Genomic DNA, 25,842 nt, shown 5'->3' on the forward strand with positions numbered 1-25,842 from the left:
CTCCTAACCTCTGAGCCAGCTCTTCCAGCCCAACAGGTCACAGTCTTACACTCAGAGCCATTTATGTGCATCTAATTTTTTCCCTTGTGCTAGCAATCAAGGCTCAGGACCTCATGCGTGCTGAAGAAACACTCTGCCACTGGGTTCTGCTCTGCTCTGCTCTGTTTGTTTATTCACGGATGTAAACACAGTTATTTGTGTTGAGCTGTAGAGATGGTTTGGTGGGTAAAAATGTCTTCCACTAATGCTGAGGACCTGAGTTCAGTCCCCAGGACCCACATAGTGGAAAAGAAAATTAACTCCCACAAGTTGCCCACATACGCACAGATATAAAATTAGTATAAAATTTGGGGGAAAATAACTTAGTATGTATGAAATACATTGTAATAGAAACCCGTTGCAGGGAGCACTGACCCTTGAAACCTGCAGTTCTTAGGCCCCTGTGGTGGCCGTGACTGGCCTCTGTGTTGCCCTTAGTGAGCAGGGCCATCTTCTGTGCTGCAGACTTGTTTTAGAGAGGCTGTCTGTGAGACGTACAAACCTTAGCGATGTGAGTAGGTGGGAAGGATTTAATAACAAAGCATATTCACGGCCACTTCCTGACGGCTGGCTTGCCGTAATCAGGAGTGCTGTCCCAGCTCTTGCGCTTCTGTGTTGGGATAGAAAAAGGCTGGCAGCTATAGAATAAAAGATAAGCTGTGGCTGTTTGAACAGAAGTATCTGGAATCTCACTGACTCGGGTGTCGTCAAAACTATACCAGGCCTGAGTTACTGAGTTCTTGCAGAAGGCAGTGTAGTGGCCACCATCCAGATCTCCAAAGTGGTTCTAGGAAAGAAAGGGTGGAATGCATGGTTTGCACATTGAATGCTCTGACTGAACACTGTATTCACTGAGTAGTAGAATTAGGTAGGAAATCAGTACGCATAAGCTTTAAAAGATTTAAGAGGGAGCTGGAGAGGTGGCTCAGCCGTTAGCAGCACTGACTGCCCTTCCAGGGGTCCTGAGTTCAATTCCCAGCAACCACATGGTGGCTCACCACCATCGGATCTGTAGTGGGATCCGATGCCCTCTTCCGGTGTGTCTGAAGACAGCTGCAGTGTGCTCCTATAAATAAAATTCCCATCCTGTGTGCCACATGCATGCTCAGTGCTGGGAGGCCTGAAGAAAGCACTGACTTCCCCTGGAACTGGAGGTGCGCGCGGTTGTGAGCCTCCATGTGTGGTTGTGCCTCGTTGTCTCCGTGCTGCAACACTAACACTGGGGAGCTGGCACAAGAACCCCGGCCTCCAAAGCCTACAGTATCTCCTAGCTGGTTTTCACAAAGTATGCTGACCCCTCATACAAAAGGAAGAAAATAACATCAGATGGTAACTTTAGGAACTCTTCCACCTTGCCAAGCCCCAACTCTGCGTCTGTTAACAGCAGGAAGTAGGACTTGTCCTGAGCCACTGTAGCTCCTACCTGTAATCCTAAGCCTTGGAAAGGTTGAGGCAGGAGGACTGCCACAAGTCCAAAGCTTAGACCCTATCTCAAAATGAAAGTGTCCAGCTTTTTTATTTAATATGTGTATTTATTTCCCAAGTGTCTGTGTGTACACCGCATGTGCCGGTGTATGTGGAGGCCAGAGGAGAGTTTCTGCTTCCCTGGAATGGAGTTACTGATGGTTGTAAGCCATCATGTGGGTGCTGGGAACCACACTTAGGTCCTCTGCAAGAGCAGCCAGTGCTCTCGAGCACTGAGCAGCCTTCTCTCCAGCCCCCTTTCCGCCTTTATCAGATATCCTATGCAATGCAGCACAGGGATGCCCACATATGCTCCCTTAGTCTCCATCTTGGCTCTTCCTGTCATAGATCAAAATGGAGGAAGCAGATTAAAGAGGAGGATGAGGTGGGCGGGAACCAGAGCACTGGAACTGTGAAGTCACACAAGAGCTGGAGAGAAGAGGACTTAGGTTCCAGAAAACCTGCAGGACTGAGGTCTGCACCCCTCGGTGGAAGGACAGGCTAAGGCACTTGCCAGCAAACCTGATAACCTGAGTTGGGTATCTGGCGCCAGAGGCGGGGAGGAGAACTAATTTCTGCAGGTGTCCTCTGAGCTCCATATGTTTACTCCATGTGTGCCTCCATACGTACATACACACGCATGATTAAATAGCCTATAAAACATAAAACCTTTAGCATGTAAAAAGCATAGTGGCCGGAGTCCCAACACAGGAGGCTATGGCAGGAGATTGTGAGTCAGAGGCCAGACCAAGCCAGGGGAAGAAGAACTGCCTGAGAATGGGAAACCAAAACAAACAGAAAGCCAACAACTAGGGACAAGTATATGAAAAGTGTTCAGGGGGCTGGAGAGATGGCTCAGCGGTTAAGAGCACCCGACTGCTCTTCCAGAGGTCCTGAGTTCAATTCCCAGCAACCACATGGTGGCTCACAACCATCTGTAAACAGATCCGATGCCCTCTTCTGGTGTATCTGAAGACAGCTACAGTGTACTGATATGTAATAAATAAATAAATCTTTAAAAAAAAAAAAGTGTTCAGTGTGATAGATAATAAAGGAACTTCTACTCAAAACCACAAGATATCCAGATGTGGGGGCATGTGACAGTACTCAGGATATGGTTCAAGACCTGCCTGGGCTATAAGATACTCTGTTTATAAATAAATAAGTAAATAAATAAAAATGTCACTTTTGGTCTTTTTTGTTGTTGTTGTTTGTTTGTTTTTTTCTTCGGAGTTGGGGACCGAACCCAAGGCCTTGCGCTTGCTAGGCAAGCGCTCTACCACTGAGCTAAATCCCCAACTCCTTGGTCATTTTTTTTAAGAGCTGGGTAATACCAAGAATGGAGAATTTGAGTGAGCTGGGACCTCATACATTGATGGAACAAAATGTCACCATCACAGTGGAAATCAAGTTGACAACTCTTCAAGGTTTAAGTATACAGTTACCATGTGTCTAAGCAATTCTCTCATAGTATCTGCCCAAGAGAAATCAAACGTATGTCCACACAAAACCCTGTGCACCACTGGGAACAGTTACAGAGTAGAGTGGTCCCAGGTACCTCTCAGTGACTGAAATGTGTTGTTTACATAGTAGAATGTTATTGGCAACAAAAAAGAAATAAAAGTACATGCTTCAACCTAGGGAATTCTTTAGAAGCATAGTGAGGGAAAAAAACCCACACAACTTAGACCTTTACTCCCAGACAGAAGGACTCAAGGCCAGCCTGCTCTACATAGTGAGTGAATTCCAGGCTAACCACAGCTGCATAGCAACATGCTCTCTCAAAAACCCAAGGTAAGTTTTACGATTCCATTGTGTGCCAAAGAATGCAAACCCAGACAGAAGTCCACTGATGGCTGCCAGGGTCTGGTGGGGAGAAAGGAGTAGGGAAGATTCGTTTAGGGAGACTGAAAATGTTCTAAAATGAAATTGATGGTCATGAACAACAATATAAATAGACCCCAAACCCACTGAGCTGTACACACCCTTAAGTCTGGACAACAAAATGATAGTTTACAATTTTTGAGCACACATTATGTTTTGGAACAGTGCACCCAGATTGACATATGTAGACCTTGTCCCCAAAGTGAGCTGGTAGAACCTTTAGAGATGGAGATGGACATGTGCCTATCTCCAAATGTAAGTCCTTGGGCTGGGGATTTAGCTCAGTGGTAGAGCGCTTACCTAGGAAGCACAAGGCCCTGGGTTCGGTCCCCAGCTCCAAAAAAAAAAAAGAAAAAAAAAAAAAAAAGAACCAAATGTAAGTCCTTGCGTGTGCCCTGCTGAGGCACGTTCGGTAAATAAGAAAGTAGCTGTAATGCACTAAGACTTGGATTTTCCTGGATACTAAGGTTGAACCTAGGGATTCACACACACCCAGCAAGCAGTGTATCCCTGAGTGCTTCAGCCTCCGACCTGTACTGCAATAAGAACACAGGCAACAGAAAAACAGGCAAAAGACTTGAAGACCCCCCTCTCTCTCTCTCTCTCTCTCTCTCTCTCTCTCTCTCTCACACACACACACACACACACACACACACACACACACACACACACACACACAGAACCTCAGTAGGACATGAGAATGCACACCAGAAACCCTAGCACCCAGGAACCAAGTTCAAGCCCATCCCATTGTGGAAGATAGAGGACAAACATCAGTTCAAGTGCTGTCCCTCCATGGAGACAACTAGAACAGCCCAGTGGGAAGATGTAGAGCACAGTAGGGACTTAAGGCAGCCACAGTCTGTCTCCCTTCCTGCTGCTGAGAAGTGAATGAGAACAAGTGCTTTGGAATGCCACCAGTCTGTGTTTACTAATGTTTGCATGCCCTCCTGCCAGAACTCCCAACTCCTACAAATAGACTCCAAAAGGCTGTGTCTGTCTTGCAAACATCCGAGAACCACCACAGCAATACTCATAATGGTCCAAAGCACCCCAGTAGAACACGTGAGTAGGGGACGGTGTCTTCACACAGTAGAAGCCTATCCCGTGAGAGAATGAACCATCCTCAGTAGCACTGTGGATCATGGCTAAAGAATTTTGAGCAAAAGGACCATTTCCTAATGACCTGATACATACTGCAAGATTCATTTGCGTAAAACAGAATCAGAGTTACCCCATTAGAGGTCTGGCTTCTGCCCTCAAAGAGAAATTTCAGATAGTTACACACTGATGAAACTGAACCCTGTTCACACTGCATGGATGTGCTCACGGGACAACTTGCCAAATTCTATACTCCGGTTTTGTTTTCCTGTTTTACTTCAAAAACTTTTTGGAGACAGGGTCTAATGTAGCCCAGGCTAGCCTCAAGCTTACCCAGGTAAAGATAACCCTGAGCTGGTCCTGCCTCTGCCTCCCGAGTGCTGATCACTTACATTATAGGCATGTGAGCCTGGTGGCAGTTTATGGTGCTGCAGATTAAAGCCAAGGCATTATGGGTCCTGAGCAAGCGCTCTATCAACAGCTACAACTTCAACCACCAATTTCTCATTTAAACACAAAGACTTTCAGCCTGGGAGCATTGGCGCACACCTTTTGTCCCAGCAGTTGGGAGGCAGAAGCCTGTGAATCTCTGAGTTCAAGGCCAGCCTGGTCTACAAAGTGAGTTCCAGGACATCCAGGGCTACAAAGAGGAACCCTGTCCCAAAAGACAAAAACAGAAAACTTTCCACACAGTGATTTAACCAAAGCGACAGCACCTCCTGTGCACCTCCATAAAGAACCAAGCAGCAAGTGTAGAACTGCGTAAGTTCCTGAGAACACTGGAAATCAGCAGGAAAAAACCAAACTGCAAGACCCAGAGATCTGGGGATACCAGCACAGTGGCATAAATAAGATGACTGCTCCCACTACCACAGCTCCATGGCAGTAAGAAATCTACTGTAGGGTAAGGGTGCAGCGTCTGCCCACTCTGTAAACAGTGTGGAGGATAGCTGTCACCTGCCTCCATGGAGTGAGGAGTCTTTCTTCTGCAGTGAGACAGGCAGGGCACTCCACCCACCTTGTGGATTATGGGAAAGTGAGGCTCGCAGATGAACTATATAACAAACCTGACTGACATTTCCCAAGTAGCCTGGCTTTGGAAAGCCTTTTCCATCCTCCTCCTGCTGTTTCTTCAGGGTGCTGTGGCCAGGAGCCATCTGGATAAGGGACCTGTTGTCTGAATGCAGTGTGCTAGAGAAACCTCACCCTGACTGGCAAATGTAGATTGCTGCGTCACAAACCAAACAGCCCCACTGACTGGCTCCCTCTCACTCAGCCTTACTGACTGGCCAGTAGAGATGTAACATGGAGGGGATTAGAGAACACCCTCAAGTACTGGGGGAAAAGGAGCCTTCCCTCAGAGGCCAGGCACCTGGGGACTCAGAAGGTTCACACAGGTACCACTGCATCATTTGGGTCACCCCTTCCCCACATTGCTGCATATGAGCACCTGCCTCTCCTCAGAGATGCAGAGAGGCAGCATCGCCCTCCTTCCAGCAGGGGGCAGCACCAAGCTTAGGACCAGAAGACGCTATTGAATCTTACTTAGAAATAGCAAATCATCCTGTGAAGGTTTCTGAGTAGTGGACTCTCTTCAGATGCCACATATTGATACGGGCTACAAAATGTTGTGACCTAGTGACTGAAAATCCAACCAGTGGAAGTTGAGAACTACACATCTTCAAATCTAGTCCAAGGAGAGGGATGAATGCTTCTGGTAACAGAAGTCCAGAGCCAAGGAACACTTTCTCCAGACAGCATTAGGCATAGCAACAAGAAGGGTGGGAACTCACCTTAGCCTCGCAATTCCAACAGACTGGGCTGGGATATGCTTTAGTGAGCGGTGAAATGGATAGTGCTGGTGGAGCAGTCTGTGTTTGTGAATCCTGTGTGTAAGGTGTGTTGATTATCGAATAGAGTAAGGGCAGATCTGCAGAATCAACAGGATAGAGCTGTATGGTCCTGTTTCAGTCAGCACCAAATGATTAAAGACGAATCGAAGTGGTGTGTGAAAAGCTATACTACCAACCCGCAGTAACAAAATAGCACGGTAGTAGCGTGAGAACAGAGGCGTGATCAGAAGAACAGACTAGAAGAGCCAAGTGTGAGTCCATGCAACTACAGCTTCCTGATTCGTGTTTGAGATTGCTAAGTTTTTAGTGTGTGTGTGTGTGTGTGTGTGTGTGTATGTGTGTGTGTGTGTGTCCCCTATGTGTTAGTCTGCACCATGTACATGGCTGGTACCCCACAGGAACCTAAAGAGGGAGTTGGATCCCTCTAGAACTGGAGTAACTAATGGTTGTAAGCTGCCATGTACGTGCTGGGCATCAAGCGTGGGTCCCTCCAGGGGAATAGCAAGCTCTGAGCGATCTCTGCAGTCACCTACTTTTTGACAGAAATGCTGAAACTTCAGACTGGAGAAAAGACAGCTTCTTTAACAAATGCCTTGGGAAAAGCTGACAGCGGCGCGTTGAAGAATGAAAGTAGATCCTTCTTTTTCACCTCCCACCAACATCAACCCGAGAGAGATCAAAGACCGTAACATAAAGTCCAAAAAACTAAAGCCCTATAGGAAAAGGGAGGTGTGTGTGCAAGACAGAAGCACGGGCAAGGACTCCGTGACAAGACTTGGCAGCTCCAGAAAGAAGGCAAGTGGGACCTCATGGAACCGAGAATAGTATAGACATGGCTCTCGCCTAGGCGCTCGTCACTCCTGGCAGATAATGGAAGTATGGCCCATGCACATGATGGGCTTTGTTGGGCCTCCACTCACAGCTACAGATGTGCACATGCATCATGAACACATGCCTGCCCCCATGAACACACCTTCTCAAGGAAAACATGAGAGCAAAGGGCCACAGCATTGCTCTAGGCAAAAGCCTTGTTGTATGCGATCAAAACTACAGGCAGTAAAATTAATAGATAAATGGAATGGCACAGTAAAGAAAATGAAAGAGTGGAGGGGAAAACCATAGTGTGCAGGAAAATATTTGCAAACCATATATCTATATAAAATAAAACGCAAAAGCAAGATGCACCAATTGAGGGACTGGAAAGAAAGCTCAGCGGTTAAGAGCACTTGCTCTGACAGAAGGACCATGTTTGGTTCCCAGCTCATAGCCATCTATAACTCCATCTCTAAGGGATTCAATGCCCCCTTCTGGCCTCTGTGGGCACTGTACACATAGGGTACACACACACATAGGGTACACACACACACACACACACACACACACACACACACGAACAATAAAAATTTTAGAGAGAAAAGGCCTCGTAAAGCAACACGTTCAGCCAGGTGTGGTAGCACACACCTGTTATCTCAGCATTTGAGGGGTGAAGGCAAGTCACCAGGAGTTCAATGTTATCCTTGACAAAAAAGAAAATTCAAGACCTTGTCACAAAAAAGCTTTCAGAATGACACTATAAATACAATTAGTAAAATGTTCACTATCACTGGGCAGTGGTGGCGCAGGCCTTTAATTCCAGTGCTTGGGAGGCAGAGGCAGGTGGTTCTCTGTGAGTTTGAGCCCAGCCCGGTCTACAGAGCTACAAAGAGAAACCTTGTCTTAAAAAGCAAATCAACAAAAATGTTCAATACCTTAGATGTAGCAAGTGAAAAATAAGTAAACGAAGAAAGAAAAAAATGAATGGAGTCCACTCTCTTCCAGGGTGTGTGCGCGCACACACACACACGCACACGCACACACACACACACACATGCACACACACACAAGAAGCCCCTCTAGTCTAGAAGAGTTGTTCAAGGATCCGTGTGCACATCTCGCCCAGCAGCTGGCGTGTGTACCATAGGTCAGGAGGTCCAGAATGGGACCAGGAGCCGCCCTTTTCTAACAGGTCCTGACGCTCTGGCTAGCATAGCCGGGTGTAGTCACCCTTTTACTACCGCCATGCATGCATTATGGTTTGAAAGAAGCTTAGTTCTTATCTCTTGCTGCATCAGCCATACAGCACAAGCTCTACATGTCTGTGTCTTTCAGAGCTAACTTCCGGTGCCTCAACTAATAACTCAGTTCTATGAATCATAAGGCGTTTTAAAGATACTTGGAGTGATTCTTGCATAAGTGTGCACCTTTCATAACACAGTTACATTCTAAAAATAAGGTCTATTTTTTCTGTTGTTAAGATCTTTTTTCTAAGTCAGAAACAGATATAACGAGAAGTTAAAAATCTAAGATCTCAGGAAGCAGCACCTTTGAAACTCCCACTAATTAGCATCTATGTGTAACCTCAGGGTAGGAGGAACAGTGGTGTGGAGAGGAAGGGCTAATGGTATAAAGGAGCCGGGGCCTACAGAGGAGACAGCCGAGCTATAAAAGCATGGGGTGGTTCTGTGCCAGGGAGCAATGGAAGACTGATGACAAGCCCTTTCCCTCGTCCATATTTCTGAGACAGGGTCTCACTATGTAGCCCTTGTTGTCCTGGAATAGACTATTTAGTCCAAGCTGTCCTGGAACTCAGAGATCTGCCTGCCTCTGACTCCCGAGTGCTGGTGGTGTACCCCACACCCAACTCCATAGTTCCTGTATTACTGAGCAATGGGATGAACGGGCAGAGTCACCAGCAGCATGTCAGAGGGCCCATGACAGGGTTACACTCTGGAGGAACCCCCACCCTCAGACACAACAGCTCATACCACGATCCCAAAGCCCAGAGAATGGCTTGCTGCTTTGGTGGCTCCTGAGGGAGGCTCTACATCTGAATCATAGAACGTTGTTTGCTAGGATTCAGCATGAGTCACAGCTGACTTGAAGCCAAAGGAACCCCCTGGATATTCTAGGACAGGCTTTGGCCAGACATGGACTCTTGGAACTGTTAGTACCTAGCGTGGGGTGCTGGCTACAAAGTGTTCATGATGACACAAGAACGCTATTACCACAGACCTGACCTCTGGCAGTGCACGTGGTCAAGGCCAGGCAGAGGTGGGGCCAACGATGGGTGTTCTCTCCTCTCAGTATTAAATTGTTAGCAGTGAACTTACCACAACTGCACACAGGTTGTACTTGGGATGTTTCCGGAAGACTGGACAGATATAAGGAGTGAGGTCCAGGTTGGTCAGTGGGTAATGAATATCTGTCCTCAGCTTCTTCTTTACTGCACCCTGGATGTCAAACCTGGAGAGATAACAGATGCAGGAAATCAAAAGATGTCTGTGGGCCTCAGGCGAGGGAGGTCCACACGCCTAAACACAGTTGGTGTGCAGTTAGGGCGAATTTCTGAGGTGATGACCTGATATGTAAATTGCTTCCTCATCAAAATATATTTGCAAATGCTAGACCCATATGTATGTCACAACAAAGTATGTCAGTGAGAGAGCTCAGCCCTTAGCAGACTATACCTACTGTGGAGAGAGCAAGGCAAGCCTGCCTTGGGGAGACAGCAGGCGCTGGGGGCCAAGTCAAATCACCCTCACTTCTCTCTCTCCACATAGCCCCCTCCCTGGCCTCTCTCCCCTCTCTTTCCTCCTCCCTTTCTCTTTACTCTCCCCCTCCCCCACCTTTCCCTTTTCCTCTCCTTTCTCTCTTGTCTCTGCCCCCCCCCCCCATTCTGTCCTCTCCTCCTCTCTTCCTCCTCTCTCCTTTTGCTTCCCCCTTCTCTCCCCAGAGTCTCATTCTGTAGCCTTGGCTGACCTGGAACTCTCTCTGTAGACCAGGCTGGCCTCAAACTTGCAGAGACCCACGGCCTCTGCCTCCTGAGTGCTGGGACTAAAGGCGTGCACCACGGCACCCAGCTCTTGCCTTGATGCTAGCCTTGTTATCATCCTGGTTTCAAAGCAGAGATCTAATCTAAAAATAGCATTTTAATAAGAAATCCCTGTTTGAATCTTTAATCTCTCTGATTATATAGATCAGAGGTCAGCGAATCTAGGCTTTTATCAGAATCATTCAAAAACTTTTAAAAAGCCATGGTCATGGGACTGGAGAGATGGCTCAGCAGTCAAGAGCACAGACTGCTTTCAGAGGACCTGGGTCCAATCCTAAGCACCCACATGGCAGCTCACAGCTGTCTGTCACTCCAAGATCTTACACCCTCACACAGACATATAAGCAGGCAGATAAAGTAAAAATAAATTATTTTTAAAAAATCATGTTCACTCAGAAAATGTGCTGATTTAGGTCTGAGGCAGGAAATTTACCAGATGAGCTAAGTCATTGTTGGGCCATAAAGAAGCAAACCCTGTTCCCCAAAACTAAGGGGATGCCCTTTGTGGTGGTTTGAATGAACATTTCCCCATAAGCTCAGGGAATGATATTATTAGGAGGTGTGGCCTTGTTGGAGGAAGTGTGTCACTGGGGGCAGGCTTTGAGGTTTCAGATGCTCAAGCCAGGCCCAGTGTCACTCTCTCTGCCTGCTGCCTGTGGATCCCTATATAGAACTCTCAGCTACCTCTCAGCACTATGTCTACCTCTACACCACCATGCTCCCTGCCATGATGATAATGGGTTAGACCTCTGAACTGTAAGTCAGCCCCAGTTAAATGATTTTTTTTTTAAAGACTTATTTTATTCTATGTATGTGAGTACACTGTAGATGTCTTCAGATACCAGAAGAGGGCATCAGATCCCATTACAGATGGTTATGAGACTCCATGTGGTTGCTGGGATTTGAACTCAGGACCTCTGGAAGAGCAGTCAGTGCCCTTAACCACTGAACCATCTCTCGAGCCCCCTTAAATGTTTTTCTTTAAAGAGTTGTCATGGTCATGGTGTCTCTTCACAGCAATAAAACCCTGTGACCAGGTCTCCCAGACAGGAATCATCCCCAGAAACATGAAGTTTTCTAGACTTCATGGTCATGCTATACAATGCAACAACTTTATCCACAATTGCCCAGACTGCACACAAGGCCAGTGTCCACCAGCTAGCTAATGGAGAAGCAACTGTACATGCACAAAAAGGATTAAAACACGGGGTAGGGGTGGGCCTGGAGAGAGGGCTCAGAGGGTAAGACCTGCTTTCCAGAGGTCCTGAGTTCAAATCCCAGCAACCACATGGTGCCTCACAACCATCTGTAATGAGATATGGCGCCCTCTTCTGACATGCAGGCACACACGCAAGTAGAACACTGTACACATAATAATCTTAAACAAAAACAAAAATCAAGTGAAAGGAGCCAGTCTCAGCAGGCGAAAACCAGCATGGTGTAGGGTGTTCTAAGAAAGGCAAAACCACAGAGATGGAGAACAAATTAGAAAATCCCTGGGGTGGATGTGAGAATGGACCTCAGGAAAAGTGCCTACTATGTAAGCATGAGGGAGGAGCTGAGTTCAGACCAGCACCCAGGTCAATGCTAGGTAGGCATGTGGCCCACCTGCCATCTTACCACAAGGGGGCGACTGTAGGGCATCGGAACAGGTGAGCTCTGGCCTCAAGCCGGCCATGAGGTGTTGGGGATTAACCTGATGCTGCTATGTATCCAAATGCTAAATGCTGGCCCCTAAGACCTGGTTGTTTCTTGACACGGAAATCCTCATGTATACCAAATACTGCTATGTAACTTTGCTCTCCAAGTTACTTGGTCGACCAAAGGCTAAAGCCTGTGATTGGGCAGTGGAGAGAGATAGGCAGGTTTTCAGTTCCCTGACTGGGAGAGGCAGGGAGGGAGAGAGGGAGAACAAAGGACACGGAAGAGAGCACGACCTGCCATGGGAGGAGATGGACCGTGAGCGCGTGGCCAGGAAGAACAAATAACAAGGGACCTATGACTGGAGTGTAGGTTAGAATAGAAACCTGCCCAATCTAGACTTCCAGCTCAAATAAATACCTGGACTGTGTGTCTTTTAGATGGACTAGCTAGAATGATTAATTCCTTTTACGATGATACATGGAAGTGACTGAGGACACCAGATATCAAACTTTGGCCACACACACACACGTGCACACACACCACCCCCACACATAGACATCCACACACACATGCACACACACACACCACCCCCACACATAGACATCCACACACACATGCACACACACACACCACCCCCACACATAGACATACACACACACATGCACACACACACCACCCCCACACATAGACATCCACACACACACGTGCACACACACCACCCCCACACATAGACATACACACACACACCACCCCCACACATAGACATACACACACACACACGCACACACACACCACCCCCACACATAGACATCCACACACACATGCACACACACACCACCCCCACACATAGATATCCACACACACATACACACACACACCACCCCCACACATAGACATCCACACACACACACACACACCACCCCCACACATAGACATCCACACACACACACACACCACCCCCACACATAGACATCCACACACACACGTGCACACACACCACCCCCACACATAGACATACACACACACACACACCACCCCACACATAGACACATAGACATACATACACACATGCACACACACACCACCCCCACACATAGACATACACACACACACACACACGTAGGCATCCACATAGTTTTCACACACACACACACACACACACACACACACACACACACACACGTAGGCATCCACATAGTTTTCTTTAGGTAAGTCCCAGAGACTTAGGCAGAGAGAGAGAGAGAGAGAGAGAGAGAGAGAGAGAGAGAGAGAGAGAGAGAGAGAATGGCAAAGAACCCTCCAAGAACCTTCTGGGGTGAGAGGTGTTGTTGATACAGGTGCCACAGTGAATATGATTGTGTCCATTTGTACAATTTCATAAACAAAAAGAATACATTTTATATGGGTAGATATATCCTCTTAAGAGACTTAAAGTTCTTGCCTAGCAAGCGCAAGGCCCTGGGTTCGGTTCCCAGCTCCAAAAAAAAAGAAAAAAAAAAAGAGACTTAATGTTTTATGGACATAAGTGTTTTGTCCTCCTATATGTTATATGTGTGCCACATGACTACCTATTGTTTGCAGAGAGGCCAGAAGAGGGCCTTGGATCCCCTGGAACTGGAGTTACAAATGGTTGTGAGCTGCCATGGAACAGAGCCCTGGTCCATACAAGAGTAGCAAGCGCTCTTCTGCTGAGCTATCTCTCCAGCTATGGCGGTGTGGACAGGAATGCCCCCGTGGACTCATGTGTTTGAGTACTTGGACACAGGGAGTGGCACTATAAGGAGGTGTGGCCTTGTTGGAGGAAGTGTGTCAATCACTGTGACGGAGAACTTCGAGGTCTAGCTAGCATTCACTAGTTTAGCATTCACTTCTGCTGCTGTGGTCCAAGATGTAGAACTCTCAGCTCCCCGTGTCCTTGCACACTGCCATGTTTCCCACCATGATGATAATGAGTCAAATCTCTGAAACTGTAAGTCAGCCCCAATTAAATGTTTTTCTTATAAGAGTTACCGTGGTCATGGTAATAGTGAGAGAAACCCCAAGACACTAGCCATTATATAAACATATCTTAATATTAATAAATGCAAGGCTAAAACTAATTAACGCAGTCCCAGAACCTGGATTGAAAGGCTTGTGTGCCGAAGTGCACGTGTGGAGGGGTGCTCACTGGCTTGCTCCTCATGGCTTGCTCAGCCTGCTTTCTCCTGGACTCCAGGACCACCAGTCCAGCAACAGCACCACCAACAATGAGCCAGGCCCTCCCATCAATCACTAGTTAAGAAAATGCCCTACAGGCTTGCCTACAGCCTGATCTTATGGAGGTGTTTCCTCAATCGAGGTTCCCTCCTTTCAACTCTAGTTTGTGTCGAGTTGCACAATTGACCCCTTGCAAGCTTCAGTCCCCAGCATCTCACATTAACATGAAAATATAAAGCATATCACACACTTCTCCCCAGACCTCTTCAGCCCTTAGGCTCTAATTGCTACTGGAGCTGCACCCTCACCAAAGGCCTCTCCTGGCCTCTCAACGGTGCTGAACCTCAGCTGCTCTCTGTGACCCACTCATGCCTTCAAAAACCAGTACTACCCGGAAGACCCTTACAAATAACCTAGTCCATCTGCCAGCACAAGGCATAGCCTTGGCTACCTATGGAACACTGCTTCTGGGTGCTAACTTTGTGGAGACTCTTCTCAGATTTCACCCCAGTGATATTGATCTCTTTTTAATCGTTCTTTTTTTTTTTTTTCTTTTTTTCGGAGCTGGGGACTGAACCCAGGGCCTTGCGCTTGCTAGGCAAGCGCTCTACCACTGAGCTAAATCCCCAACCCCTTTAATCGTTCTTAATTGTAGGCATAAAGTGTTATACGCTGTGTGAAGTTTACCCTTGTGTTATTCAAATGCTAATTTCTCTGCCCTCGTCTTATTTCAATCCAGACTCAGCCTTGTTTTGCTTATACCAAGAATCTCCTGCCTCAGGTTTGTGTAAACAGTTCTTAGCACGCACTCTCTGCCGTGTCAATAAGTGCTGATCACCCAGTGGCTGGGCAGAAGAGAGAATAGGCTGGGGCGTCTGCCAGCAGAGGAGAGAGAGAGGGAGGGGGAGAGGCAGACCAGTGAGGAGGGTGGAGAAATTGGAGCCATGAAGGAGTCTGCAAGCCGGATCAATAATAATGTGCGAGTGTCAGGGGCTGGGCTGGGAGGGGCCAGATTAGCATAGAAATTTCAGACGCATCATTTAACTGCTCAGCTACTGAGCTGTAATTTTAAGTAAGTCTTGGATTCTTTATGTAATTATTGGGGAAATAGCATAAAGAAAAGAAAGACAGCCACCGCATTAATTCACCCTTTATATTTATATTAAGGATAATTCATTTACAATTAACTTCTTGCTTCTAGACAACCATCATCAGTTGTTCCCAGTAAGCATAGGTTTTACTCCCGGGCTACTGACTCCTCTTCACCACAACTGACTCTTCAGCCCCAGCTGACCAGACTAAATTCAAAATAGCAAATATGCAACAGCCCGGACAGTCTATAACCCTCACACTTCCCTTGGAACTTCACGAGCCAGGCCTCCGTTGTCTCCATAGCTCTCAACATTCTTATCTTCCTAGATCCTACAAAACAGCCTGGGCTCTCGACATTCACTGCTTCTCTAGACCGAAGTCCCACTGTCCTTTCCCAGTCTCCCCACCCGCACAGCACAGTCAAGTCTGTCGCAGCAACACTCCACTGTCTGGTACCAAGCAATAGGGTTCCTATTGCTGTGATGAACACTGGAGATCAGGCAGGAACACAAACAGGACAGGACCTGAGGCAGGAGCTAAGGCAGAGGTCACAGAGGGGTGCTGCTTTCTGACTCGCTCCGCCTGTCTTCTTACAGGACATTAGACCACCATCCCAGAAGTGGTACCCACAATGCACTGGGTTCTCCCCCATCAATCTCTAATTAGAAAATGTTCTACATGCTCGCCTGCAGACTAATTTTGTGCAGGTGGCTTCTCAATTGGGGTTCCCTCTTTTCAGCTGACTCTAGCTTGTATAGCCACACTAGCGCAAGAACAGCTAAATCTGCAGAGACAGAAACAAGAGTGGGGGCATAGGGACCAGGGAGAGGAAGAATGTGGAGGTGTTGCTTGATGGGTACAGGGTTTCTGTTTGGAGCATTAAAATGTTCTGGAAATTGTGGTGATTGGCATTAGCAGTGTAAAGGTATAACAATTGGCTATACCCTTGAAATGATCAGAATGATAGATTTTATGTTGCATATTTTTTATTAAAAATTTTAAAGGGAAATAGATATCAAATCAAAATCCAATCCATTAAACTGGCTTGGACTCTTTCTTACTTACTTGACACTGAGAACTAAACCCAGGAGACCTTGCAGCTAAGCACCCACTTTGCTGCTGAGTTTTAGGACAAGTTACATATTAAATGGATAAACTATTATCATGTGAATCATATCTCAATAAAAACTGTTGAAAACCATCTGCCCACAAGATTTCAAAATCCACATACCTTTTTAAGTGAAGAACAATTATTTTTGGTGCCTTGGAAATAGTGGTCCTCACAGCTGTTTCTTGCTTGATTTCACAAAAGGAACAATGGATTTGGTTGTTCCAGGTCAGTGTGTCTTGTTGGAAAAAACACTGGAGACAGTCCTGTTGGGGGAGAAAGAACATTTGGTGGCCATGGATCCTTAGAAGACATTAGAAGAAAAAGCAGAAATCAGTGGTGTTTGTGTGTTGGAGGTGGAGGCAGGAGAATCGTTGGTTTGAGACCAGCCTGAATAATGCAAGGAGACTGGTCTTTCAAACACACAAACAAAAGCATAAAAGTTTGGAAGAGTTGTGCAAATGTGCTTCTGGGAGTTCTTCTAAGAAACAAACCCAGGAGCTACACTCCACCACCAGCTGGGACAGTCTGTAAAATCTGCTTAGCGACGTTGGTTTTTGTTTGTTGAGCCGGGGCTGGTGGCTCACACATTTAATCCAGAGGTGGGAGAAGCTCTTCAAGTCCAAGACTAGGTTGTTCTGCAAACCAAGTTCCAGGCCTGCCAGGGCTATACAGAGAGACGCTGTGTAAAGAATAATAATTAAAAATCTACTTAGGGGGCTGGAGAGATGGCTCAGTGGTTAAGAGCACTGACCGCTCTTCCAGAGGCCCTGAGTTCAATCCCCAGCAACCACATGGTGGCTCACAACCATTTGTAAAGCTGGGCACCCGATGCCCTCTACAGTGTGTCTGAAGACAATGACAGTGTACCCACATATATGAAATAAATCTTTTTTAAAAAATCTACTTAGGAAGTAGTGAGCCTTTTCACTGAACTGCTAGGATAGGATTACATTCTTTTCCCACTCATAATCTATGAATGGTACTTTACCTTTTCTGTTTTATTTCAGAAGAAACAACTTTGAAATTTCTACTAACAAATCAGACAGCCCTTTAATAATTATATGTCTCCTGACTCAACCGGGGGCCTCAAAAACGACCATATCTCATGGTTCTGGGTGACACTTTACAGTAGGTGAATTAGAGCCCACACCCAGGAAGATGACGTCTACAGCCAGCCCTGCTTCTGCAAGGTCTTGCCTTAGAGGAGGAGAGTACAGTGTTTCTGTTAGACCTGTCAGTGCCTCACTCAAGAACGGGTCATTCTTTCCAGCATCCTTTATTTAGCATTCAATCAAAAGGAAAACAAAACTAAAACATAGTAGGGTTCTGTTGTTCCCCAACTATATACACAAAAACTGTCATCAACAGATGTATTTTTTACATTTTCAAAAGAACAAGACATTTGTGTAAGTCTACAAGGAGGATGTTGTCTGATTCCTGAATGTTCCTAACCAAGCACGGTCTTTCTGCACTGCAGCCATGTCTCACACACACACACACACACACACACACACACACACACACACACACACACACACCCCAGATCATTCTGAGTACTGTGGTAAAGAAAATCAGATCATTCTGAGTACTGTGGTAAAGAAAATCAGAGAGGCGAGCGAACCAAGCTACTGGATTCCCCTCTCTCCACAGTACACAGCTTCCATCCAGACTGTAGGAGAGTCTTAGGGGTTGGGGAGATGGCCAATCAGTTAAGAGCACTGGCTGTGTTTGCAGAGGACCCTGGTTTGGAACCCATATATATGGTGGCTCATAGCGGTAACTGCAATTCCAGAGAACCTGATGCCCTCTACTGGCCTTCTCAGGCACCAAGCTACACATGGTACACTATACAGGCAAACAAGCATATGCTGTGTAATAAAAAGAAATCCTTTTAAAAAAGAATATTATAACTAGTGTTAGTCTTAAACCGTAGAATGTGTTGTGTGGAGGCATGATATCATCATAAGAAATCACACACTGCCCATCTCCAGAGACTGAATAAACCTCTCCCATATCCATGATTTTAAGTGGGCCTCTGCCTTGAGTACATTTAGAAATACAATTAAATTCACAGTAGCTATAACCACAGGTTGCTTTTTAAAGATGCTGTTCATGCATGGGCTACCTTTCTTTATAGAGTTAGGGCATAAAACAGCCCTCTCCTACTTAAAATTGTAGGAAATTACAGCTGTAACTGTAATCCCAGTCCCTGAGAGACTCAGGCAGGATTGCTTGAGCCCAGTGTCCCAGGGTAGCCTGAAAAACACAGAAAAGAGCACTGACTGCTCTTCCAGAGGCCCTGAGTTCAATTCCCAGCAACCACATGGTGGCTGTCAACCATCTGTAATGGGATCCAATACCCTCTCCTGGTGTGTCTGAAGACAGCTACAGCGTACATTAAATACATACATAATACATACATAATACATACATACATACATACATACATACATACATACATACATACATCGTAAAAAAACAAAACAGGAAAACGTGTTCAGAAGCTGAGCTCTCCCTACCTGGAGGGAGCATTCGTATTCCGATGGGATGGGGAGGGAAAGGATGGTGAAAACTTCGTTCTTGTAGGTGCAGGTCTCACACTTTAAACACGTGATGCTGTAACTGAGCTGCCCTTCAAACAGCCGGGTGATGATTGAGGTCTCATGGGCTGGCACTTTCCTGCAGCAGTTTTGGGCTGTTCTTTTCTCACTCGCTCTTCCTCGGCAGTGCTGCATAAAAGGACAAATCCCTCTTATGAAACCGCACTGTCTTGCAAGAAAGATAGGTGCCAATACAAAGATGGCTCAGTGATGGGTAGCACCCGCCTTGGACAGGACTCTTAGTTACATATACTGCTAGCCACCTTTTTAAATCTAAACCTCGTGTCAGTACCTCAAAGTTGACTTGGGGATCACTGAACCTCTCTTTATTGGTTCTTCCCAGTGTAGGCAAGCAGGATAGATCTCCTGTATCTTCCCAGTGTTACTGCCTCTCACTGTCCCCGTGAAGAAGGCAGGGGTTGAACCTAGCTGGTTAAAGGCTCAGGCGTTGACCCTTAGAAAGCGCTGGTTACAGATTGGCAAGCTACACAGGCACTTGGAAGCAGGTTGGCCTTGGGTGGGAAGGTTGAACAGGACCCCCACAGCCCCTAGACTGCTTTCCCTGAGAGGACTGTGATCTCAAGCTTCAGCCAGCATGGGCTACTTTGTAATTAGGACAAAGAGTGTTTAGACACTGTTTTGAACACAGGTAAATTTCTCCTGGTCAGTTGGACCTGGGTTTTGCCTTCCGGTTGGCTTGGAAGGTTCCTACTGTGTTTTTTGAGCTGTTTGATTTCGTTGAACCATTTGGGCTATTATCCTCTGAATGTCTGAGTAAATCTGGAGTACTTTTGGGCTCCTGGGCATCTGCCACATGTCAAAGAAGGCTTGGGATGTGAGTGTTTCAGACATCTATAATATCTGCACATGGAGCAGGGCTGAGGCAAAAAGATTCTGAGTCATAAGACTGGGCTCCACAGGGGCTGGGGATTTAGCTCAGTGGTAGAGCGCTTACCTAGGAAGCTCAAGGCCCTGGGTTCGGTCCCCAGCTCCGAAAAAAAGAACCCAAAAAAAAAAAAAAAAAGACTGGGCTCCACAGTAAAACTCAGTTTCAGAAAAAAGTAAAAGTAAATATAAAAAAATAATTTTAGGATCTGGACAGATGGTTTAGTGATTAAGAGCATTGGTTTGCACTGGGCAGTGGTGGCTCACACCTTAATCCCAGCACTTGGGAGTAGAGGCAGGGGGATCTCTGAGTTGGAGGCCAGCCTGATCTACAAAGTGAGTTCCAGGACAGTCAGGTCTATACAGAGAAACCCTGTTTTGATAAAACAAACAAACAAACAAACACTGGCTGCTTTTCCAGAGGACCTGGGTTCAATTCCCAGCACCCACAAGGATGGTGGCTGGCAATTGACTCTAGTTCCAGGGCACCCGACCCCCTCTTCTGGCTCCAAGGGAACACAGCAAGCAAGTGACACATGACATACATGCACATACAATACTTTTTTTTAAATTTAAGTAAAAAAATCAAACCAACCAATAAACAATATCCTAACCTGGATGTTTTCCTCAGGACCCCCAGCACCAGAGCCATGTCCTACTCACTGCAGGGCAGGCCATGCAGACTGAATACATGTATGTATACGCTTACCTTTTTCAAAGCTTCATGAAGCTCGTTGAGGACGTAAATCAGGAACTCCTGCGCATCTTGCTGTGTCTTTTTCAGAAAGGCTGGGTAAAGGCTGCCAACAGCCGACAGAAATATCTCTGGGGAGACACAGTCTGAGTCGCCAAGCCACATGTCTGTCATCAGGTAGGCAAAGGCCGTGGTGACCTCGCTGCAGTCCCTGAGAAGAAGAGGGGCAAAGGGCAAACGTCCCCCGCTGATTTAATGAAAAGACCCAGTCTGGGTTGGGGGTGGGGGTGGGGGACACGGGATCAGTCCACAACACTGCACCAGAGCCCCATCTACCCTGCAGTCCTCACCCTCCATGTGTTCTCTGGGAACCTATGGTGCCAGGGCTTGTAGCCCTTCACCAGGACTCCAGCGGGTCCTTTCCTCACCCTCACCTGGGGGAGCTGGGGTGGGGCAGACTCGGGGAAGAACTCCTCTTACTTCTGAAGAGCCGTGATGTACTTTCCGGACAGGAAGTACTCCACCAGTGGAGATGTGCTGCAGAGGCACTGCAAGATGGCGTTCATGTAGCAGGTGTTGCCCAGGTTCCGCAGTCCCGTCACGCCCTGGAAGTGTGGCTGGGTCTCAGACTCCGGAAGGGAGTCATAGTCTGCACACTCCGCACTGTGTGGGCCACATGGAAGGAGAGTGTTTCCAGGGAAGAGTGAGTGCTAGTACCAGTCAGGCCCTGGCAACCTCTGAAATAAAAGCGTTCTTTTGTGGCTGGGAGGCAAGGCCCGAACTGACAATTCTCTTCTTTCTCACCTCAGTGACTGAAGTTAGAGCATCAGCCAATCAAGAAGGGTTTTGTTCATTTTGTTTTGTAGTAGAGCCTTCCCTTATATCCCTGGCTTACTCTGTACTGGCTATGTTGACCATGAGGGGCTTGAACTCACAGAGATTGCCCCTGCTTCTGCATCCTGAGTGCTGGGATTAAAGGTATGTACCCTGGGCTGGGGAGATGGTTGAGTGGTTAAGGTCCTGAGTTCAAATCCCAGCAGTCACATGGTGACTCACAAGCATCTGTAATGAGATCTGATGCCTTCTTCTGATATGTCTGAAGACAGCTACAGTGTGCTTTTATATAATAATCAATCTTTAATAACAAAAAAGAAAGCTCTTTAAAAAATAAGAAAGTATGTACCTCTATGAATGGCTAGGAAAGATTCTTAATGGGTTTTGCTCTCAAACTCACTCTCTACCAAGGGCAGAAGGATTGTAGACCAGCCTTCCAGGTCTTAGGGTGGCTTGGCTAAACATGCAAACGCAACTGCTAAAAACCAAAGCCTTTCCTGTCTTAACAGTAGCATCCACAGACATTTTTACTTAGTCTGACTATGGTAAGTACTGAAGACATATTCCCCATTAAATGTCTGCCACAGCTCTCCTGGGTAGAAACAGTCCTTCTAAAATCCCATTTACAGATAGACTAACCGGCTTCTGTGAGTAAGTCATTGGCCCACAGTAGTATTACAAGGGGAAGTACACAGTGATGCAGAAGAAACGGAGATATTTTCTTGTCTATTAAGCTATATGGAATTAGACCATACAGTGAGAATGAATATAACTCTCTAGGTACCACATGATATATACACATGGCAGGAACATATACATTCATACATTAAGGGCACAGATATGTATGTATGCATACACAGATATGTAAGGCATGCACGTACATACATAGAGGAAAAGAGAAAAAACAGACTCAAATCATTGCTGTGCCAATAACTAGTTGTATAAATATGATCTGGTTTCTTATGCCTGCTCATTTATAACAGAAACTGAGTATGTGCTTAATGTGTGTGAGACACAGATGTGGTCTCGAGCACCTGATCCCCCAGCAAAACAGGGAACACTACTACCTTCCTGGCAGGGTTGCTGTGAGGACCATGCAGGTACCACGCAAGGCACTTAGCTTAGATCACATAGTCAATGATATCTTTTTTTTTTTTTTTTGGTTCTTTTTTTCGGAGCTGGGGACCGAACCCAGGGCCTTGCGCTTTCTAGGCAAGCGCTCTACCACTGAGCTAAATCCCCAACCCCCATCAATAGGGGGTTGATGGCACTGCCTTTGATCTGAGCACTCAAGAGGTAGTGGCAGGGAGAATCTCAGACTCTGAGGCTAGCCTGGGGTACAGAGTGGGTTCTAGAAGAAAATAAATAGCTAAGGCTATATAGAGAAACCCTGTGTCAAAAAAAGTGTATATTTATACACACACACATATATATATGTACATATATACATATATGCACATACACATGTGTGTATATATCTATGTGTATATGTATATATATACACATGTATATACACACATATAATGTATATGCACATATATACATCTTTATATATAGTATGCATACACACATATACATGTGTGTAATCATCTATATACATGTATAATATGTGTGTATTGTACATGTATATACATATATACATTTATATATACAGACACACATATATATAGATACCCATGTACACACACACACACACACACACACACACACACACTCACGGCGGGGGCTGAAGAGATGGCTCAGCAGTTAAGAGCGCTTTCTGTCCTTTCAGAAGATTCTGCCTCACTTCCCAGCAACCACATGGCAGCTCACAACTATTTGTAACTCCAGTTGCAGGGGATCTAATGTCCTCTTCTGGCCTCCAAGGGCACATGCCAGCAAAACATTCATATATGTAAAATAAAATCTTTTTAAAGAAGAATTCAATGACTTATTTAGTGCCTTAATGGCAGGAGATGGGGTGGGAGCATCTGCCCAACACGCAGAGATGAGAAACACTGCAGGCTCCAGGAGGCCTCCTTGATCCGTGCAGCTCCCTTTTATTATCTGACGGATTTCAGTAGGGCCGCTGGTCACCTTTGTCTTTGTGACCTGTCTTCCCACGGCCTGAATCTGAAATGCAGGCCCCATGACACAGCAGCCTCCCTCTGTGCCTCTGCTCACATTTACACCCATCTAAGAAGCACTCACTGGGCCAGTCGTTTACTTCACTCAGTGATGCCAGGGAGGCCCCCTGATGGTTAGGAAGTACAAGTTACCTCTTGTGGGTCCTTCATGGGCCAAATCTGGCAGAGCCCTCCCAAATGCAACAGGCGCCACGCTCCTCTGGGTAAGGCCCCCCACTGTTAAGGTTATCTATAAAGGCACAGGGTTTGAGGCTCACAGGATGTAGTAGGCACCGAAGTCATCTGCAGGGAACGGCCGATGAGACGCCATGTTCCTGGGAGCACATCGGGCTTTCACTTCTACTCACAAGCTAACTGTGAGCCTTTTAACTTCATTTCTCCAAAACTGTTCCCCTGGCTTGTTTTTGTTTTTGAACAGTTTGAACGCCTTCCCCCTTTTTCTCTACTTTCCACTTTTCCCTACTTTTCTGACTTCACTGAACTCAAGCCTGGTTCCTCTTGGGTCCTCCCCTGCATCACAATTGTCACCCTTCATACCAAGGTTCTAACGTGTTGTCAAGGGATACCATTACTGGTTTGTTTGAAATGCTTCCGAAAGGTCAACTTCTTGAGAATGAATTGCCCACTTTTCTCCTCTCCCTCCTTTGCTCGGTTTCTCACACATGAGCACACATAGATGTTCATCCCCTAGATTAGGGGACATCGTGTGGCAACACTGCTCCCACGAACCCTAGCAGAACATCTCTCCCCCTATGGAGGAGGTAGTGAGATTTTCTCATGTCAGTGCACACTACAGTGAGGTCACCAGAAGTGTTTACTTGTGGGATGGAGACACGGCTGGCTATGAACACGTTACCTGTAGCACACAGGCTGTCTTAGGGTTTTCCTGCTGTGGCTGTTCACATGCAGTCGTGAACGTGGTCACACCATGACCAAGGCAACTCTTATAAGGACAACATTTAATTGGGGCTGGCTTACAGTTTCAGAGGTTCGGTCCATCATCATCAAGGCGGGAGGGAACAAGGGAGTAACCTGGCAGACAATGGTGCAGGAGATGCTAGGAGATGTTGAGAGTTCCACATCTTCATCTGAAGGACACTAGAAGACTGGCTCCCACGTGGTTAGGAGGAGGGTATCATTGCCCACCCCCATGGTGACACACTTCCTCCAACAAGGTCACCACTACTCCAGCAAGGCTGTACCTCCTAATAGTGCCACTCCCTGGGCCAGGCATAGCCAAACCATCACACGGGCTTAATATAGGATCTACAAGGGGCACACGTGATTCTCTGAGCTTAGACTATTCCACTAGAGGAAAAGGACGGCATCCTCAGCTCTAACTAGAGGAAGCATGTGGCTGTGACCTGGGAAAGCACCTGTGCTGGGGCTGTGCCTCTGGAGTGCCGAGTTGCTGCTGGCCTGCCCTCTGAGCAGATCTACTGGGACAGCCAGGCACCAGCAGGAAGCAGGCAGAGAGCCCTAAGTTTATCCCAGGGAGGGAATTTGAAGACAGGCCAAAGGAAGGATACCATCAAAATCCAACTTGGTGAACCAAGGAACTTCAATGGGGTCAGTTATAGCATATAGATGGGAGATCAGGAGCAAATAGGATTCAGCGGTGTCACTGAAGACGCCAGTATGAGTGACAGCTCATGAAAGCTGGACTCCAGGAGCACACACGCCCACAGGCACTCAACAGGCTGGAGAGTGTCCTTTCTAGGCCTTTTAGTTGCAAGCCACACACTGCACCACACACACACACACACACACACACACACACACTAATATACTATACCAAACAAGCCCCCACAATGACTAAGAAATATGCATTAGATCCATAATGGTTTCCTCTGTGTGAGTGCATGTATGTGTTGCATGTATGTGAATCAGAATTCACACCAATAATCACAACCTTTCTAGATTTATTTTCCCTTCCCATTCAGACTAACTCTAACTGGGAGACACCTAGATTCTGCCAGCCCTAGTATAGCTCCTGTCTCATCAATGCTCAATGCCAGCTGTGTTCCCACTGCCGAGCACGCGACATTCATGCCTCAGTTGCACATCAGGTCACCACTGCCCACAGTGTGCCCTCACCTCACACAACTCACAGGAAACTAAGGGGGCTTCTTCTTAATTTTTCCTTCTCTCGTTGGTGGCTTGATTGAATCTGCCCCTCTTACACGTTTCTTTCTAGTTATCTTGAAGTTGTGCAGCACTTTTAAAATCTACCTCCACGTACTTTAAATATTTTTCTTTTCTATTTTTCTATTTTTCAGAGCTGGGGACCGAACCCAGGGCCTTGCGGTTGTTAGACAAGCGCTCTACCTCTGAGCTAAATCCCCAACCCCAAATATTTTGACAATATGAAAGCGTAGTCTACATTCTTTCTCACATATTCACGTTAAGCTATAGTTGAGTACTGAGGGCGACCATATTATTCCAAAC

General features: G+C 46.5%; 1 protein-coding gene across 5 annotated transcripts; it reads right to left on the reverse strand.

Annotated features, from left to right (window-relative positions):
- Positions 1 to 555: 555 nt before the first annotated feature.
- Positions 556 to 23,946, reverse strand: Usp50 (ubiquitin specific peptidase 50). 5 transcript variants are annotated; one of them, XM_003749567.6, is made up of 7 exons: positions 23,652 to 23,946; positions 20,915 to 21,097; positions 20,450 to 20,645; positions 18,775 to 18,984; positions 16,376 to 16,518; positions 9,491 to 9,623; positions 556 to 826 (listed from the first exon to the last, which is right to left on the reverse strand). In XM_003749567.6, exons 1-7 carry the CDS (start codon positions 23,702 to 23,704, stop codon positions 587 to 589), a joined length of 1,158 nt encoding a protein of 385 aa, XP_003749615.1. In that variant the 5' UTR covers positions 23,705 to 23,946; the 3' UTR covers positions 556 to 586. The 5 variants fall into 5 exon arrangements, with proteins under 5 accessions (XP_003749615.1, XP_006235005.1, XP_063141053.1 ...); XM_006234943.5 differs by having other exon boundaries at positions 20,915 to 21,039; positions 23,652 to 23,917; XM_063284983.1 differs by having other exon boundaries at positions 20,915 to 21,039; positions 23,527 to 23,917.
- Positions 23,947 to 25,842: the final 1,896 nt, after the last annotated feature.

Source organism: Rattus norvegicus, chromosome 3 (genome assembly GCF_036323735.1).
Source record: "Rattus norvegicus strain BN/NHsdMcwi chromosome 3, GRCr8, whole genome shotgun sequence".
NCBI classification, from domain to species: domain Eukaryota; kingdom Metazoa; phylum Chordata; class Mammalia; order Rodentia; family Muridae; genus Rattus; species Rattus norvegicus.

Coding starts and splice junctions, on each gene's coding strand:
- Usp50 (XM_003749567.6), bottom strand. CDS start 23,704: ATGGCGTCTCATCGGCCGTTCCCTGCAGATGACTTCGGTGCCTACTAC. Junction 18,985..20,449: donor TTCATGAAGCTTTGAAAAAG/GTAAGCGTATAC, acceptor CCTTTTATGCAG/CACTGCCGAGGAAGAGCGAG. Junction 9,624..16,375: donor ATTGTTCTTCACTTAAAAAG/GTATGTGGATTT, acceptor TTATCTCTCCAG/GTTTGACATCCAGGGTGCAG.